At 42.0% G+C, this 19,249-nt stretch overlaps 1 protein-coding gene across 8 annotated transcripts in view; it reads left to right on the forward strand.

Moving 5' to 3' along the window:
• The first annotated feature begins 6,500 nt into the window (after positions 1–6,500).
• The window catches only part of Taf1 (TATA-box binding protein associated factor 1), a 69,293-nt gene continuing 56,544 nt past the window's right edge, over positions 6,501–19,249 (forward strand). For 3 of the 8 annotated variants that reach the window (XM_038316584.1, XM_038316592.1, XM_038316586.1), the window contains exons 1-8: positions 6,501–6,688; positions 7,319–7,433; positions 7,644–7,760; positions 15,178–15,300; positions 16,680–16,694; positions 16,884–17,125; positions 18,057–18,275; positions 18,963–19,181. In XM_038316584.1, coding sequence (XP_038172512.1) covers positions 6,509–6,688; positions 7,319–7,433; positions 7,644–7,760; positions 15,178–15,300; positions 16,680–16,694; positions 16,884–17,125; positions 18,057–18,275; positions 18,963–19,181 — 1,230 coding nt within the window. In that variant the 5' untranslated portion in view covers positions 6,501–6,508. The remainder of the gene's footprint in view (positions 6,689–7,318; positions 7,434–7,643; positions 7,761–15,177; positions 15,301–16,679; positions 16,695–16,883; positions 17,126–18,056; positions 18,276–18,962; positions 19,182–19,249) is intronic. The other 5 variants (XM_038316585.1, XM_038316587.1, XM_038316590.1 and 2 more) reach the window with 5 other exon arrangements.

The following is a 19,249-nucleotide window of genomic DNA, read 5'->3' on the forward strand; positions in this document are numbered from 1 at the left end:
TCCCTATGTAATCCAGGACACCCTTGAACTCCTGACCCTCTTGCTTCCACTTCCCAGGCACTAGGATTACATGTTCCAGCACACCTGTTTTACATGGTGTTTATATGGTGCTGGGAATCCAATCCAGGATTTTGGGCATGCAAGGTAGACAGTCTACTAAACGAGCTATATTCCTAACCTAATATTTGGTCTTTTTTGTTTCATTCATCTGACATGTTTTAAAAAATGATCCTTTATGCTTTTTTGAGACAGGATTTCTCTGTAGCTTTGGAGCCTGTCCTGGACCTTGCTCTGTAGACCAGGCTGGCCTCGAACTCACAGAGATCTACCTGCCTCTGCCTCCCGAGTGCTGGGATTAAAGGCACGTGCCACCGCCACATGACAAAACTGATCCAATTTATATCACACATCAGGGTTTCATTTCTTTTTTTCCTCTTTTTCCTGTTTGAGATGTGGTCTCACTGTCCTCCTGCCTCTGTCTCCACAATGCTAGGATTAAAGACTGTGCCACCAGCCCTGGCTCATTTCTTCTCACCGCTGAATACTGCACTGTATAGATCTCTCATTTTTGCTTATTGATTTCTCAAATAATAGGCATTCAGGTTTTCACTATTTTTTGGAGACAGGGTCTCATTCTGCAGCTCAAGTTGGACACAAAACCCTTGGCAGTCTTCCTGCTTTTGCTTCTCGAATTCTGGGATTACATGTGTGAGCCACCATGCCCATCTTGGGTTTTCAGTATTATTACAAACACCAATATGAACATTTCTGCCCAAGGTTTTCTGTGGTTTTGATTATTTCGAGACAGGGTATAACACTGGAGGTTTGTCACTGTGTGTGGTAGCACTTGCCTTTGATCCCAGCACCAACAGAGGCAGAGTTCTAGGACAGCCAGAATCATATAATATAGACCTTATCTCAAAAAAAAATCTGGGTATGGTGGCACACACATTTAATCCCAGCACTGGAAAAGCAGAGACAGGCAGATCTCTGTGAGTTCAAGGCCAGCCTGGTCAGAAGAGTTCCAGGACAGCCAGGGCTACACAGAAAAATCCTGTCTTGAAAAACCAACCACCCAAACAAAAAAGCAAAAATAGACCTGTCTTGAAAAACCAAATAAATAAACAAACAAATTAAAACAGATAGGCATTTTGTAACACTAATAATACCCAAAAAATTCTTCCATATACTACAAGCCTCCATCTACCTCTCCACGAATCTGCCTTTCCTCCAGCACAACCACCCAAGAGGCAATATAGTATAGTGAATAACTACTAGAAGGTATGTTAAAAAGATCATTCCAGGGGCTGGAGAGGTAACTCAGTAGTTAAGAGCACCTGCTCTTCTTTCAGAGAACCTGAGTTTGGTTACTAGCACCCATACTAGGTGGCTCACAACCATCTATAACACCAGCTCCAGGGGAGCCAGCCTAGAATACATACACAAATGAGTTCAAGACTTGCTTGGGAAACCTAGGAAAATCCTATCTGAAAAATTTAATATAGTTGGGCGGTGGTGATGCACACCTTTAATCCCAGCACTTAGAAGGCAGAGGCAGGCAGATCCCCGTGAGTTCGAGGCCAGTCTGGTCTACAGAGTGAGTTCCAGGATAGTTAAGACTGTCTCGAAACAAACAAACAAACAAAATTTAAAATGGCCGAGCAGTGGTGGTGCACACCTTTAATCACAGCGCTCTGGAGGCAGAGGCAGGCGGATCTCTGAGTTTGAGGCCAACCAGAGGACAGCCAGGGTTGTTACACAGAGAATCAGAAGTTCAAGCATCCTCACCTATAGAGTTTATGACTAGTCTGAGTTATATGGGACCCTACCTCAAAAACCAAACCCAAATCAAAACCAAACCAAACCAGGAGCCAGCTACCTGGGAAGCTGAGATAGGATCCTGAGTGCCAGACCAGCCCGGGCAATTTAGAGAAACTCTGCCTCAAACATGAATTTTCAAAAAGGGTTGCAGCCCAGGGGCAGAGAACCTCCCTAAGTATGTATAGGCTCTGGGTTCTATCCATAGCACTGCAAAAATAAATAAGGGACTGGAGAGATTGCTTAGTGGTTACGAAGACTGGCTACTCTCTTCTAGGAAACCCAGGTTACATTCCCAGCATTCATATGGTGATTCACAACCATCTGTAACTTCAGTTCCAGAGATCTTCTGGCCTCTGAGAGCCCCAGACATGCACATGGCGCACGGATGTACATGCAGGCAAAATACACATATGTGTATGTGTATATATAATTTAAAAAATCATAAACCGGAGCCAGGAGGTGTTGGCGCACACCTTTAATCCCAGCACTGGGGAGGCAGAGGGAGGCGGATCTCTGTGAGTTCGAGGCCAGCCTGGGCTATAGGAACTAGTTCTAGGACAGGCTCCAAAGCTACAGAGAAACCCTGTCTCGAAAAAAATTAATAATAATAATAATAATAATAATAATAAGCCGGGTGGTGGTGGTGCACGCCTTTAATCCCAGCACTTGGGAGGCAGAGGCAGGTGGACCTCTGTGAGTTTGAGGCCAGCCTGGTCTACAGAGTGAGTTCCAGGACAGGATCCAAAGCTGCACAGAGAAACCCTGTCTTGAAAAACCAAAATAATAATAATAATAATTAACAAATAAAAATAGGGAGTGGAGCCTGGTGGCAGTGGCAAACAATCTTAACCCGAGTACTCAGGAGTCAGAGGCAGGAGGATCACTATGAGTTTCAGGACAGCATGGTCTATAAAGCAAATTCCAGGACAGCCAAGGCTACACAGAGAAACTCTATCTTGGAAAACCAAACCAAAACAAAATAAAACAAAAACAAAACAAACAAACAAAAATAATAATAAACTGGCTGAAGAGATCATTCGGTGGTTAAGAGCACTGGCTGCTCTTGCAGAGGATCCAAGTTCAGTTTCTGTAACACACATGACAACTCGTAATTGTCTGTAACTCCATTGCAGGGGATCCAATGCCCTCCTCTGGTCTCTGAAGTCACCACATACATGCACGCATGCACACAGTGCATACACATACATGCAGATGAAACACTCATATATATAAAATAAGCAAATCTTTAAAAAAGTAAGAGAGTTATGAAGAGTCACAGTATGAGTTTCAATCTATTATCATCTTTTTTTAATTGAGCTATATATTTTTCTCTGCTCCCCTCCCTATCATTTTTTTAGATAGGGTCTCACCATGTAGCCCTGGCTGTCCTGGAACTTGCTATGTAGACCAGGCTGGCCTCAAACTCACAAATATCTGCCTGCTTCTTCCTTCTGAGTTCTGGGATTAAAGGCTTGTGTCACCATGCTCTGATTTTTTTTGTGTGTGTGTCAATCTATTAAGTAAGGGAAAAAAGCAAAGTGGTTTCTAAACACCATACTCACTAAGAAAAAAACAGGACCAGGAATCCTTGGTGAAATGGCTATTAGATCCAGGACAGGAGAGAAAGTCTGGAGCATCCCATGCAGAAGAGCAACAGAATGGAGTAAAGTGACTTCTGATGGATAAATTTGTGATAACTGGAGCATCAAAATTAATAATATTGTTGTGCTAGGCTATAAAATATTAAACATAAATACAAGGAAAGTAGTAATGAATGGAAACATACTCTACCAATAAATCCAGTTAGTAAATACAGAAAGCATTTAAGAATCAAAAGTTGAGTGTGGGTTTTTTTTTTGTGTGTATGTGTGTATGTGTGTGTGTATGGTGTTTTTAATCCCAGCACTAGGGAGGCAGAGGCAGGCACATTTCTATGAGTTCCAGGTCAGCCTTTCTCTCTCTTCTCTCTCTCACCTCTCTCCCCTCCCCCTTTCTCTTTTGTTTTTTTTTAAATATTTATTTATTTATTATGTATACAATATTGTGTCTGTCTGTATGCCTGAAGGCCAGAAGAGGGCACCTCATTACAGATGGTTGTGAGCCACCATGTGGTTGCTGGGAATTGAACTCAGGACCTTCGGAAGAGCAGGCAATGCTCTTAACCACTGAGCCATCTCACCAGCCCTCTTTTGGTTTTTTTTTTTCTTTTGAGGGTTTCATTGTAGTTTTAGAGCCCGTCCTGGAACTAGCTCTTGTAGACCAGGCTGGCCTTGAACTCACAGAGATCCACCTGCCTCTGCCTCCCAAGTGCTGGGATTAAAGGTGTACGCCACCACCACCGGGCAATAAATTGTTTAAAAAAAAAAAGAAAAGAAAGAAAAAAGAAAACTTCCCCGTGTCTAGAGTAGGTGATAAAAGCTAATTGCAGGGCTAAACTTGGTGGCAGTAGACCAGTAAACTGTATTACTTGGGAAGCTGAGGCAAGAGAATGGAAAATTCAAGGCCAAGCCTAGGAAATTTAAGTGAGACTCTGTCTCAGAACAAACAGAATAATAGCCTGGCAGTGGTGGCACACATCTTTAATCCCAGCACTCGGGAGGCAGAGGCAGAGGTAGGTGGATCTCTGTGAGTTCGAGGCCAGCCTGGTTTACAAGAACTAGTTTCAGGACAGGCTCCAAAGCTACAGAGAAACCCTGTCTAGAACCCCCCGCCCACACACACACAAAAAAACCCAGAATAACAAACAAAACAAGGAAACATGCACAAAAATGCAAGGTAGGAACCCTGACTACATACTAGGTTTGGAAAATGCAAGGTAGGGACCCTAAATGTATCCTAGGTTCGGAAACACAGATGCTTCAAGTCCAACAACTCTAGAAATTGAAATGTTAACTGGCTGTTAAATAACTTAATTTTTAAAGTCACAAGAGTGGTAGAATTAACACAAACACACACACAAACACAAACAGAACAGTTATTTATGGAGGCTTAGGTTACAGATATTTGTCACCATAGTGAGCTGAAACAAAAAAAATGCCTACTTTTGTGTGTCCCGCAGGTGCTGTAGTAATGGTAGGTCCTTGGGACAGAGGACAGAACTCAGGTTGGGTCGGTGCAGGTGTCTTTTACCACTAAGGCATCTCGCTAGTTAAAGATGTCTATTTTTGGAAATAAAGAACAAATATATAAAGTGCTTAGTTTTTAAATTATTTTTATTTTATTTGCATTGGTGTTTTGCCTACATGTATGCTTATGTTAAGGTGTCAGATCTTGGAGTTACAGACCGTTGTGAGCTGCCATGTGGATGGTGGGAATTGAACCTGGGTCCTCTGGAAGAGCAGCCAGTGCTCTTAACTGCTGAGCTCTCTCTCCAGGCCTTCTTATTTATTTTTCTTAGGCAGGGACTGGCCTTATTATGTATACCATGGCAACTTATTATGTATACCATGCTGGTCTTGACTCCAGAGACACGCCTACTTGAGCTACCTACACCCCGAAAAATTGTTTGTTTTTTAAGTACTGGAAATTGAACCTAGGTCCTAGAACTCAGCACATGCTGGCCTTGAGTTGTATCCCCAGTCCTGTATACTTACTTTCTCTTTCTCTCCCTTTTTGTTTCTCTTCTCTCTCACGGCTTTTATCAAATACTTAATTTTGGTGCTGGATATCAAACCTAGTGTTTTGCCCACAACTGCTCTAAAAAAAAAACATAATGGGGTCAGCGGTTAAGAGCATTGACTGCTCTTCCAGAGGACCCAGATTCAGTTCCCAGCACACACACATAGCTTACACCTGTCTGGAACTCCAGGCCCCAACACTTTCATACAGACATATATGCAGGCAAAACACCAATGCACATAAAATAAGAATTTTTTTTTTCGAGACAGGGTTTCTCTGTAGCTTTAGACCCTGTCGTAAATTAGCTCTTGTAGACCAGGATGGCCTTGAACTCACAGAGATCCACCAGCCTCTGCCACCCAGTGCTGGGATTAAAGGCGTGCGCCACTGCCGCTTGGCAAGAATAATTTTTTTTTTTTTTTTTTTTGGTTTTTCGAGACAGGGTTTCTCTGAAGGCAAGAATAATTTTTTAAAAACTATGAAAATCTTAACGATTGTGAATCTCGAAGTTTCGGTTGCTTGTTTTACTAAGGCTCACTTTTTTGTTTTTCTTTTTCCTTTTTATTCATTTTTTTTATTTTGCTGCGCTCCGTAGACCAGGCTGGCCTTGATCTCACATAGTTCAGCCTCTGCCTCCCGAGCGCTGGGATTAATGGCGTGCGCCAACACCTTATTTTGTTTTACAGGAAGGGATTTCTCCGTATAACAAAGTTCCCTTGGGGAACTGTACAAATCGGAAGAAGCCCGTGACCCGCAGTTCCCAGGCGGCGTAGGTCGCGTCGCCTTAGAACTTCTTTTTTATTGGAGGAAAATCTGCCTCTCTTACCCTAGCGACAAGAACGCGCGCTGGCAATTGGGCGGGACCGAACGGTCCTTTTGACCAATCGCTTTCCACTTTCCCAGCCTGTTCTTGGGTGGACCAATCAAAAACAGCTAGTGCAGTAGTCTTCCTTAACGTCGGTTCTCGAGCGGCTGTCCGGCCCTTCCGGTTTTTTTGCGCAACATCCGTTAGAATCTGGTAGGCCCCGCCTAGTCACTACCGCGCGCCTGACGTACTTGTTTCCGGCCCATGGGGCCAGGCTGGGCTTCGCTGCTGCCCACAGCCGGTGCTGGCCATCCTGGTGCCATCATGTCAGACACAGACAGCGATGAAGATTCCTCCGGAGGAGGCCCATTTTCTTTAACCGGGTTCCTCTTCGGCAACATCAATGGAGCCGGGCAGCTGGAGGGCGAAAGCGTCTTGGACGATGTGAGGCGTGGGCGTGAGGCGTGGGCGTGAGGCGGAGGGGGGTGCGGCTGGGGAGAACCGGAGGCATGGCGGGCGACCGTTTAGGAATCGGCGAGAGAGGGTGTTTTAGCCTGTTTTGGGGGCGCAGAGAATCTCCTTCTCTTGGGTTTGAGGAGTAGCGGAGAGAGAGGAGAGAGCGAAAGCGCTCCCGAGAGAGCGCGCTCAACTCCGAGGAGAAGGAGAAAAGGGGAAAATAGCTAAATGCCTGTCACGGACGCAGAGGTGTTTGGTTTGGAGGTAGCGTTCTACTTGCCTGGTGGGGTAAATAATAGTTGAACCTAGTACAGTTATCCGAACCGTTCCCGTGTGAGATACTGAAGAAGTCTTGGAACCCTGCTTTCCTGGCTTCCTCCGTTGATCTGGAGTGGCTTTAGAGCCAAGGCTATGGATGGAACCTGTGGAGTTTGGATCGGATCTCCGTGCAGTTTAGGTTTCCTGAACAGTTCTTGCATGTGATATCCCTTTGAGCACACTGTGAAGTCATGTTTCAGATGGATTTGTTACTCTGTCATGAGCAAGGCAAATTCACCTTTGTGCTGGACCTCCAGGTTTAGTTGTGTCTTTCGACCCTCATCCTCTCCCTTTTTCCAGGAGTGTAAGAAGCACCTTGCCGGCCTGGGGGCTTTGGGTCTGGGCAGCCTCATCACTGAACTCACGGCAAATGAAGAACTGACTGCGGCTGAGGGTACCCTGCTAACCGATGAAGGTGAAGTGTGGGCTGTGCGGGGCAGGGGAGGAGGCTAGCCTTATTCCACGTACATCTATGTGGGAATTATCTACAGAAGTGAGAATTCTTTGCTTTTTCTTGCGGGGCAGGGGAGGAGGCTAGCCTTATTCCACGTACATCTATGTGGGAATTATCTACAGAAGTGAGAATTCTTTGCTTTTTCTTGAGCTGTCTCTTTTCTGTCCTTAGGCTGGATTCAGAGTAGAGAAGATGCTGTGGACTACTCGGACATCAATGAGGTGGCAGAGGATGAAAGCCGAAGATATCAGCAGACAATGGGGAGCTTGCAACCTCTTTGTCACTCAGGTGAGTCTCTTTTTGTTTTGTTTTGTTGTGGTTTTTTTTGTGTGTGACAGGGTCTCTGTGCGTAGCCCTGCCTGCTCTGGAACTCTCTAGATATACCAGGATGGTCCAAAACTCATAGAGATCCACCTGCTTCTGCTTCCTTTGTGCTGGAATTAAAGGTGTGCTCCACTATACCCAGCATTCTTTAATGTTGTAGAATTGGTAGTGTAGTGCATTTTCTTCCTGGATAAATCTGTTTGGGCCTCTGATGTCTGTGCTTGATCTTTGTCATTGTTCTTTATTGTTCATGCATTTGTTCTGTCTGCTATTCCCATTGTCAATTCAGTACAAGTAGTAGGTATTATTCTCTTTTACCAAATTCAGGCCTTTATTCTCATACTCTTCAGTCTCAAATTGTTGGCTGATGACAAGGGTGATATTTGATCTTTTTTGTTGCTGTTTTACTTTTTTTTGAGACAGGGTTTCTTAGATGTGGAGCCAGTCCTGGCACTCGCGCTATAGACCAGGCTGGCCTCGAACTCACAGAGATCTGCCTGCCTGTGCCTCCTGAGTGCTGGGATTAAAGGTGTGTGACACCACTGCCTGGCATCATTTGATCTTCTTTTTAAGTGCCTGTAGGTTTGAGATACTATTAGATGGTCTTCAAAGTTAGTGACCAAAACAAACCTAGTCTTTGCCCTTAAAGAGTTTATAGATTAAGAAGGATTAAGTTTACAGTCTCATGTCAATGAGCAACTCATTCCCCTAATACATTTCCTCTTCCTCATAATTTAAAGGTTTTCTCAGCTATATTTTAGAATTAAAATCCAAGAATCGGAACAGGTTTGTTTGTTTTGCCTCTGCCTTCAGAGTGCTAGAATTAGTCTTTTTTAATACATTTTTTATTGATATTTATTTTTCTCTGCTCCTCTCCCCTTCTGCTTTCAACCCTCCCCCAAAGTCCCCATGCTCCCAATTTACTCAGGAGATCTTGTCTTTTTATACTTTCTACTTCCCATGTAGACTATATCTATGTAAGTCTCAGTGTCCTCATTGTTGTCTAAGTTCTCTGGGATTGTGATTTGTAGGCTGGCTTTCTTTGCTTTATGTTTAAAAACCACCTATGAGTGAGTACATGTGATAATTGTCTTTCTGTGTCTGGGTTACCTCACTCAAAATAATTTTTTCTAGCTCCATCCAGTTTTCCTGCAAAATTCAAGCTGTCCTTATTTTTTTCTGCTGTGTAGTACTCCATTGTGTAAATGTACCACATTTTCCTTATCCATTCTTTGATTGAGGGGCATTTAGGTTGTTTCCAGGTTCTGGCTATGACAAACAAAGCTGCTATGAACATAGTTGAACATATGTCTTTGTGGCACGATTGAGCATCCTTTGGATATATACCCAAAAGTGGTATTACTGGGTCTTAAGGAAGGTTGTTTCCTAATTTTCTGAGAAATCGCCACACTGACATCCAAAGGGGCTGTACCAGCTTGCACTCCCACCAGCAATGCAGGAGTGTTCCCTTTTCCCCACATCCTCTTCACCATAAGTTGTCATCAGTGTTTTGATCTTGGTCATTCTTACAGGTGTTAGATGCAATCTCAGAGTTGTTTTAATTTGCCTTTCTCTGATGACTAAGGATGTTGAACATTTCCTTAAATGTCTTTCAGCCATTTTAGATTCCTCTGTTGAGAGTTCTCTGTTTAGGTCTGTACTCCATTTTTTTAAATTGGATTATGTGATTTTTTTGGTGTCCAATTTCTTGAGTTGTTTGTATATTTTGGAGATCAGACCTCTGTCTGATGTGGGGTTAGTGAAGATCTTTTCCCATTCTGTAGGCTGTCATTTTGTCTTGTTGACCATGTCCTTTGCTTTACAGAAGCTTTTCAGTTTCAGGAGGTCCCATTTATTGTTTCTCTTAGTGTCTGTGCTGCTGGGGTTATATTTAGGAAGTGGTTCCTTATGCCAATGCGTTCAAATGTACTTCCCACTTTCTCTTCTATAGGGTTCAGTGTGGCTGGCTTTATGTTGAGGTCTTTGATCCATTTGGACTTGGGTTTTGTGCATAGTGATAGATATGGGTCTGTTTTCATTCTTCTACATGTTGATATCCAGTTATGCCAGCACCATTTGTTAAATATGCTTTCTTTTTTCCATTTGATTTTTTTTGCTGCTTTATCAAAGGTTAGGTGTTTGAAGATGTGTGGATTGATATCTGGGTCTTCGATTCAGTTCCTTTGGTCCTCCTGTCTGTTCTTATGCCAATACCAGGCTGTTTTCAGTACTGTAGCTCTGTAGTAGAGTTTGAAGTCAGGGGTTGTGATGCTTCCAGAAGTTCTTTTATTGTACAGCATTATTTTGTCTATCCTGTGTTTTTTGTTTTTCCATATGAAGTATGAAGAGTACCATTCTTTTGGCGTCTTTGAAGAATTTTGCTGGGATTTTGATGGGCATTGCATTGAATCTGTTAGAATTAGTCTTGTACCATCACATTCTGCTTTTATTTTTTTATTTTTAGCCAGGGTCCCATGTAGGCCTCAAAATTAATAAGTAGCTGAAATTAGTTTTGAACTGCTGTTATTACTGCCTCTGTTGCCCAAGTTCTGGGATTACAGGCGTGTTTTATGTTGCTTGACTTGGAAGAGATTTTACTATTTCTCTCTGTTGTATGTGGTTTTTGGTTTTTTATTTTTGACACAGGGTTTCTATGTGTAGCCTTGTCTGTCCTGGAACTAGCTCTGTAGACCATACTGTCCTCAAACTCAGAGATTCCACCCACCTCTCCCTCTCTAATGTTGAGATTAAAGGTGTGTGTTATCATGCCCAGCAATGCTTTATTTTATAGAAGTTGCTTTGGTCATGGTATTTTCACAGCAATAGAACAGGGACTAAAATAGTCTCCATGATACAGCCCTGACTGGCCAGAGACTAACTACGTATTTCAGGATGTCCTCGATCTCAAATAGCTATGCCTTTCTCTGCCTTCTGAGTACTGGGATTAAATGTGTACACTACCATGCCCAGTGTTTTGTTTCTTTTAAAAAATAGGATGTCATGTGTCCTAGGCTGGTTAAATTGTAGATCCAAGGATGACCTTGAACTGATTGTCCTTCATCTACTGGAAAAGTGCTGGGATTAAGACAAGGTCTTACTTGTAGCCCTGGCTGTCTTGGAACTCTGTGTAGACCAGGTTGGCCTCTAACTCATAGAGATCCACCTGCCTCTCCCTCCCAGAGTGCTGGGGTCAAAGACGTATAGCACTACACCCTGCTAGTTGAACAAATTTTTGAAAGAAAGAACAGGTTTAGTGGAGATCATACAGCAATATATTTTAGTTTTGTTTTGAGATAGGGTCTCATGTAGTACAAGCTGGCCTCAAGCTTCCTATATTGCTGTGGGTGACTTGTAAGTCCCAGGTCAGTCAGGGCAATATTTGAGACTTAGTCACTGTTCTATTGCTGCGAAGAGACACCATGACCAAGGCAACTCTTATGATAGTTGACTACATAATAAAGTGTTGGTCTTGCTTCTGTGTCTTTCGTCCTGGAATTAAAGGTATAGTGGCTCAAACATTGGGTGTAGTGCTATGACTTGTCTAGAGATTTGAGAAAATGAGAAATAAGAAACTAATGGTGAAGCCAGTTGTAGTCACTCTGACCTGCACCCAAGAGGCAGAGGCAGGTTCAACACCAAGCCTGATCTACATAGTGAGTTCCAGGATAGTCAGAACTACATAGTGAAGCCTTATCTCAAAAAAAAAAGAAAGAAAGAAAAGAAAAGAAGAGAAAAGAAAAGAAAAGAAAAGAAAAAGTAAGAAAGAAATGGGGAAATGAATTAGCCAGTGGTATTTGTTGTTTTGAGACAGGGTCTCACTGTGCTCACTGTAACTGGCAAGGAACTCATAGAGATCTACTTGCCTCTGCTTCCCATGTGCTGGGATTGAAGGATGTGCTATTAAGGCCTCTACAGTTTTTTAACACATGGGAAGCATACTGCTAAGTAGCAAAAACCAAGGATAAAATAAATTTTGTAGCTTTTTTTATACATTATTTGAGATTTGATGCCATAAAGAGTTGCTAGCTGCTGCGCGGTGGTGATGCACGCCTTTAATCCCAGTACTCGGGAGGCAGAGACAGGTGGATCTCTGTGAGTTTGAGGTGAGCCTGGACTACAGAGTGAGTTCCAGGACAGGCACCAAAGCTATATAGAGAAACCCTGTCTCAAAAGAACAAAGAGAGAGGGAGAGGGAGGGAGAGAGAGAGAGAGTTTTCTGGCCACAGTTAAATAGTGTGGTAGAATGGAAAGAATAGATTTCCAGGTCAGAATATTAAAGGTTGAAATCCCAACTCCATATTCCATTTATTATCTGACACTTGAATTTGTCATTTGTAGTAATTCCCCAGTTTTCTTCTGTAGTCAATAAAATGGTTATTGCTTTTTGGGGATTTAAGTTTGTGTTCACATTATGGGGGATCATATACTAAACACACAAAAAAGAGTTGATAATTTTACTGGAAAGTTTCCTTTAGGCAGCCAAGATGTGGTAGAATTGTAGAAATAAGGTAAATCAGGGCAAAACATGTATATTTGGATTTAAATTAGTAGGGGGGGAGGCAGAGGAGGTAGGTGGATTTCAGAATTTGAGGCTAGCCTTGTCTACATAGAAAGTTTCAGCACAGCCAGAGATACATAGAGAGATCTGGTCTCAAAAAAACTCACAAGAATTAATAAGGGTGATTATTATCTTCTGTCTGCACCACAGCACATGTGTAGAGGTCAGAGAACAACTTCATGTAATTGGTTATTTCCTTCCATTTCTTTTTTTTTAAATTATTTTCCTTTTATTTGCATTGGTGTTTTGTCTGCATGTATGTGTGAGGGTGTGAGATCTTGGAGTTCCAGACAGTTGTTAGCTGTCATGTGGATGCTGGGAATTGAACCCGGGTCCTCTGGAAGTGCAGTCAGTGTTCTTAACCGCTGAGCCATCTCCCCAGCCCCCGTCCTTCTATTTCTACATGGGTCCTAAGGATTGAATTCACTCAGGTGGCCAAGCTTGTGCAACAAACTTCTTTATCTAATGGGTTTTCTTGTTGACTAGGAGGCTTTTTGTTTAGATTTATTTAATTTTATGTATAGTAGTGTTTTGTCCACATGTGTGTTTATGTGTTGTCCACAGATGCCAACTGGATGTGCTGAAACTGAAGTTACAGATGGTGTGAGCCACCATGTTGGTGCTAGAAATCAAATTCAGGCTGTCTGGAAGATTAATCAGTGCTCTTAGCCACTGAGTCATCTCTCTAATCACCCCTGCTTTAAAAGAGTTCCCCCTTAAAAGAGTCATGTCTTTATTAGATTTTTTTTTTTTTTGGTTTTTTCGAGACAGGGTTTCTCTGTGGCTTTAGAGCCTGTCCTGGAACTAGCTCTTGTAGACCAGGCTGGTCTCGAACTCACAGAGATCCGCCTGCCTCTGCCTCCCGAGTGCTGGGATTAAAGGCGTGCGCCACAATCGCCCGGCTCTTTATTAGATTTTTTAAAGGTGTTTTGATTTTTGTGGGTGTGGGTGTTATGCCTGCATGTGTATATGACACCACATGTGTGCCTGGTTCCCTTGGAGGTCAGAACTTGTCAGATCCCCTGGAACTAGAGTTATGGAAGATTGTGAGCTGCCTTGGTCTTCTACAAGAACAGTAATTGCAGGGCCTGGAGAGATGGCTCAGAGGTTTAGAGCACAGGCTACCCTTCCAGAGGTTCTGAGTTCAATTCTGAGCAACCACATAGTGGCTCACAGTCATCCATAATGAGATCTGAATCCTTCTTCTGACAGAACACTGTAGACATAATAAATAGATCTTTTAAAATAAGAACATTAATTCCTTTTTTCCTCTTGAGCCATTGGTTCAACTTCTACTTTTTGTTTATTTTTAAAATTACATTTATTTATTTTATGTGTGGAAGCATATGTCCCAATATACAGGTCAGAGGACAGCTTGAAGGAATCAATTCTCCTCTACCATGTGGGCCCTGGGGAATCAAACTCAGGTTGTTAGGATTTGTGGTAGGTGCTTTTACCCCCTGAGATATCTTGCCAGCTCCCTTGGGTTTTTGTTGTTGTTGTTGCTATCTTGAGGTAGAATGTCATGTAAACTGTGAATACCTAATCATACAGCCTCTCATTCCCAAGTGTTGGTGTTAGAGTCATGTTCTACCATACTGGTTAGTAAGGATGATTGTTGAAAAGGAAATATGTAGAACCAAAGAATATTTGGGCCAATGAGGTAGTATACACCTGTAATCCCAATACTTAGGTTTTATGAGACCTTGTATCAAAACATTGAAAACAAAATATGGGGCTGGAGAGGTGACTCAGAGGTTAAGAGGACTAGCTCTTCCAGAGGTCCTGAGTTCAGTTCCCAGCAACCACATGGCAGTTTACAACCATCTATAATGGAATCCCATGCTTTCTTCTGGTGTGCAGATGTACATGCAGACAAATCGCCCATATTCATAAAGTACATAACAAATTTTTAGCCAGGTGTGGCACACCTCTAATCCCAGCACTTGGGGAACAGAGGCAGACAGATCTCTGAGGTCAAGGCTACCATCGTCTGTGGGATGAATTCCAGGACTACACAGAGAAACCCTGTCTGGAAAAACCAAAACAAAATAAAATATGTTCAGGACCAACTATTGAGTACTACCAATAGTTTATAAGCACTGAGAAAAATGAACTACTGCCAAAATATAGACAGGAAACGTGTATCAGAGGCTTGGGAATTGTAAGGGAAACCCATTTTTTTGTTTTGTTTTTTAATTTTAGAAACTGGGAAAGAATATTCAATTAGGAGATTGAAGAAGATGGAAACAAAACCCAGTATGATTAGGAAAAGGAGCAGTGGATCAAAAGGATTCACACAGTTCCTGGATGTGCTCATACTCCATTTGACTATACCACATCTTTTTGAAGGCAGAAAGCTACATATTCTATGTATTATTTTTATATTTTGTTGACTTTTTGAGATAGATTATGTAGCCTGACTGTCCTCAAACTCAGCTACCTATTTCTGCCTTCCAGGTGCTGAGATTAGCTGAGATTAAAGGAGCCTTACACACACACACACACACACACACACACACACACACACAAGATTTTCTGTGTGTTCTTTTTTTTGGTTTTTTTCGAGACAGGGTTTCTCTGCAGCTTTTAGAGCCTGTCCTGGAGCTAGCTCTTGTAGACCAGGCTGGTCTCGAACTCACAGAGATCCGCCTGCCTCTGCCTCCCAAGTGCTGGGATTAAAGGCGTGCACCACCACCGCCCGGCTTCTGTGTGTTCTTAAATGATGCATAGTATTTCTATGGTGCTTTACATTTTTGAGATTTGAAGGGTGCTCAAAGGTATTGTATAGAGCTTTTCATATTGAGATTACTTTTATTTTAGCAGATTATGATGAAGATGACTATGATGCTGATTGTGAAGATATTGATTGTAAGTTGATGCCTCCCCCACCTCCACCGTCAGGACCACTGAAGAAAGAGAAGGACCAAGATGGTATTACTGGTGGTAAGTAAAAACTGTTTATTTTCTTTTCAGGACTGAGTTTCTATTCATCAAACCAGACTTTTTTTGACATGCTTAAGGGTATTTTTTAAAAAATATTTTATAAAAAAAAAATTTTATAAAAGGATGGCACTTCTAGAAAAAAAGTCATATAGTGTCAAATACTGATATAGAGTAGAAATTTTCCTTTTAAATATTCAATAACACACAGTCAAGAAATAATAATTTAATGCAGTGCTTCTCAAATTAGGCTGCCCATCACATTTACCCACTTGATTATTCTGGAGTGTTTGATGGGATAGAGCCCAGGAATTTTTGTTAAGAGTTTCCGAAGAGTTTTTTTAGAGACAGGTTCTTACTATAAAGACCCTCCCCGGAACTCTGTATAATAGGCCAGGTGGCCTTCAATCCTGTAGCAATCCTTCTGTTTCTGCTTTCTTATTGCTGGGATGACATGTGTGAGCTATCACAGTTTTTATTCCCCAAGACTTTTTTTGTTTGTTTTGTTTTTGTTTTTCAAAACAAGGTTTTCTATGTAACAGCTCTGGCTGCCCTGGAACTCACTCTGTAGACCAGGCTGGCCTTGAACTCACAGAGATTTGCCTACCTCTGCCACTTGAGTGCTAAGATTAAAGGCATGTGCCATAGCTGCCCAGCTTCCCAAGACTTTATATGCTTGTATTTGGAAATTATGTTTTTAAAAACTTTTAATCTGGGCATGGTAGTATACACCTATATTCTCAGTACTCTGAAGGGAGTAGGATGACTGCTAGTTTGAGGCTAGCTAGGGCAATATAACAGAACCCTGTCTCAAATCACACAGCCTTCTGGAATGTAGCATTACTTAGATTTCAAAGACTGATAAGTTCTTGAGTTGTCAGCTCACTGTTCTTATCCCTTATAACAGTAATAATGCTATCTTAGGTCAGACAACAAGAGAGAAACAGCACCTTGATTTTTGGAACAGGGACTTACTGTTTATCCCTGACTGGCCTGTAACTCCATGTAAACCAGGTTGGCCTTGAATTCACAGAGATTTGCTTGCCTCTGCTTCCTGAGTACTGGGATCTAAGGTATATGCCACCATGCCTGACCTTAATCTTCTATATTTTGAGGCTATGTTAATATAAATTCCTCCTGTTGGTGCTCTGACAATTTCTTTTAGTTTGCAAGGTAAATGTTATCTAACTTTGTGTATCGAATTTATTTTTTTGTTAACAGTTCTCCGTCTTATAGATCAGTGAAATAAACATAACAGGGCCTGATTAATGTGAAGTATTAATATAATTTTGCTACTAATCACAATATTGGGCACAATTTGGTCATTTATGGAAAGTAGTAAATGTAGTAATAGTGTTTGTTTTCTCTCATCACAACCCTAGGGTACCAGGTCCAAGGTGAGTTGGGGATGGTGGGAAATAATACATTGGATGAGTTTTTTGGGGCTGCATACTAGTAATCTGGGTGCTTGGGACTATATCCCCTGCCACAGAGCCATGCATATTAGCTTAGAAGGGGTTGTTGGCTGAATTTGAGGAAATGTGTTCACAGTTACATGCCAAAGGGGTCTCTCTTCCTTGTTGCAGTGTCTGAAGATGGAGAAGGCATCATCTTGCCCTCCATCATTGCCCCTTCCTCTTTGGCCTCAGAGAAAATGGACTTCAGTAGTTCCTCTGACTCAGAATCTGAGATGGGACCTCAGGAAGCAGCACAGGCAGAATCTAAGGATGGAAAGCTGACTCTACCATTGGCTGGGATTATGCAGCATGATGCCACCAAGTTGTTGCCAAGTGTCACAGAACTTTTTCCAGAATTTAGGCCTGGAAAGGTACTTTGTATGGAGACTATCCATTATGAAAACTGACTTCTTCCATATTGCAAGTTCTTTTGTTATAATACTGAGTTTATAGTGCATGAGATTTAATGACATACTTATTCAATGATAATTATTTGTATAGGAACTTTTTATACTGTATTAAACCATATTTTGAAGTTGTATGTATTCATAGGAAATGTGGCTTGGAATGTCTCAAAAAACAGCAAATAATTCTATTAGTGGCTAGTGAGGTGGCTCATTGGATAGAGGCACTTGCATGCATGCCTGGGGGTCTGAGTTTACTCTCTGAATCCTATAAATTGACTGAAGAGAACCAACTCCTGAGACTTGTCCTTTGACTTCACACATGTATTATGGCATGTTTACCTGTACATGTACACATGCACATACATAAATACATGACTAAGCTGGGTGATGGTAGCGCACACCTTTAATCCCAGCACTTGGGAGGCAGAGGCGGGTGGATCTCTGTGAGTTCGAGACCAGCCTGGTCTACAAGAGCTAGCTCCTGGACAGCCTCCAAAGCTACAGAGAAACCCTGTCTCAAAAAAAGCTAAGGATTAGCCAGACATGGTGGTGCATGCCTTTAAACCTAGGCAGGGGCAAGTGGATCTCAAGTTTGAGGCCAGCCTGTTCTGCATAGAGAGTTCCAAGTCAAGGCTACATAGTGAGACTGTGTCTCAGAAAACAAAAATAAAACAAAGCTAAGAACTGGGAATGTAGCTCATTGATAGAGTGCAAGTCCTTATGCTCAAAGCCCAGTATTGCATAAAAAAGAAGGGAAAAAAAGAAATTGTCTTACTGAGGGACAATACTTTTATGGTCTGAACTTAGGACACCTCATTTTCTGCCCTGCAATTGAATATGTCACTTGTTTTTCAGACACCAAATCTCTGGCATAATAGTATATTCTATGTTCTAGGTGTTACGCTTTTTACGTCTTTTTGGACCAGGGAAGAATGTCCCATCTGTTTGGAGAAGTGCTCGAAGAAAGAGGAAAAAGAGGCACCGTGAGCTTATACAGGAAGAGCAGATCCAGGAGGAGGAGTCCTCAGTAGAACTAGAAGTCAACCAGAAATCTCTGTGGAGCTATGACTGTGCTCCACCTCCAGTTCCAGAGCAATGTCTCTCTGATGATGAAGTAGGCAAAGTAGACATGGGGGCATGCAGAAAGCTCTCTAGCTTGTGTCAAAGTTGAAATTAACACTTTAGCATTAATTGATTAATTAATAAGTAATTAATTAATTGATAAAGCATTACTAGCCAAGCTTGGTGGCATATGCCTTTAATACCAGCACTTGAGAGGCAGAGGCAGGTGGATCTCTAAGTTCAGGGACAACCTGGCCAACAAGGCAAGTTTCAGGCCAGCCAGGACTACATAGAGAAACCTTGTCTCAAAAAACCAAAAGAAGGGAGTTCTTTGCTAATTATCAATAATAATTATGAGTTGCACTTGGGAGGTAGAGGCAGGCAGATCTCTGAGTTTGAGGCCAGCTGGTCTACAGAGTGAGTTCCAGGACAGCCAGGGCTACACTGAGAAACCCTGAGTTAAATGTAGTGGTCTCACCTTTCCTATTGTAACAGAAAAATATTTGGTGGGGCAGGGCAGGGTAGATGATGATACTTTGCTAAATATAAAGCTTTGACTCGTAGACAGAGTTTGCCATGAAATACCTTTATTTTTTTATATTCTCATTCTAGGTAAAAATTCCTATTCAGGAATCATCCTTGTGGTTCCTCTAAGTCATCTTATGATTGTTAATTTTCTGTAGTCATGGGTCATCTGAAATAGGAAAGCCCCACCTCTACATCTTTGACTCTGTTGTAGATCACAATGATGGCTCCTGTGGAATCCAAGTTTTCCCAGTCAGCTGGAGACACAGATAAAGTGATGGATACCAAACCAAGAGTGGCAGAATGGCGTTATGGACCTGCTCGGTTGTGGTACGATATGCTAGGTGTCTCTGAAGATGGCAGTGGGTTTGACTATGGCTTCAAAATGAGGAAGACTGAACATGAACCCACAGTAAAATGCAAAATGATGACGGTAAGCAACTCTGGTATATAAGAGAAGAATCAGTGTGCTTAGAGTTCTATATATATATTTTGGTTTTT

Source organism: Arvicola amphibius, chromosome X, assembly GCF_903992535.2.
Source record: "Arvicola amphibius chromosome X, mArvAmp1.2, whole genome shotgun sequence".
Taxonomy (NCBI): Eukaryota; Metazoa; Chordata; class Mammalia; order Rodentia; family Cricetidae; genus Arvicola; species Arvicola amphibius.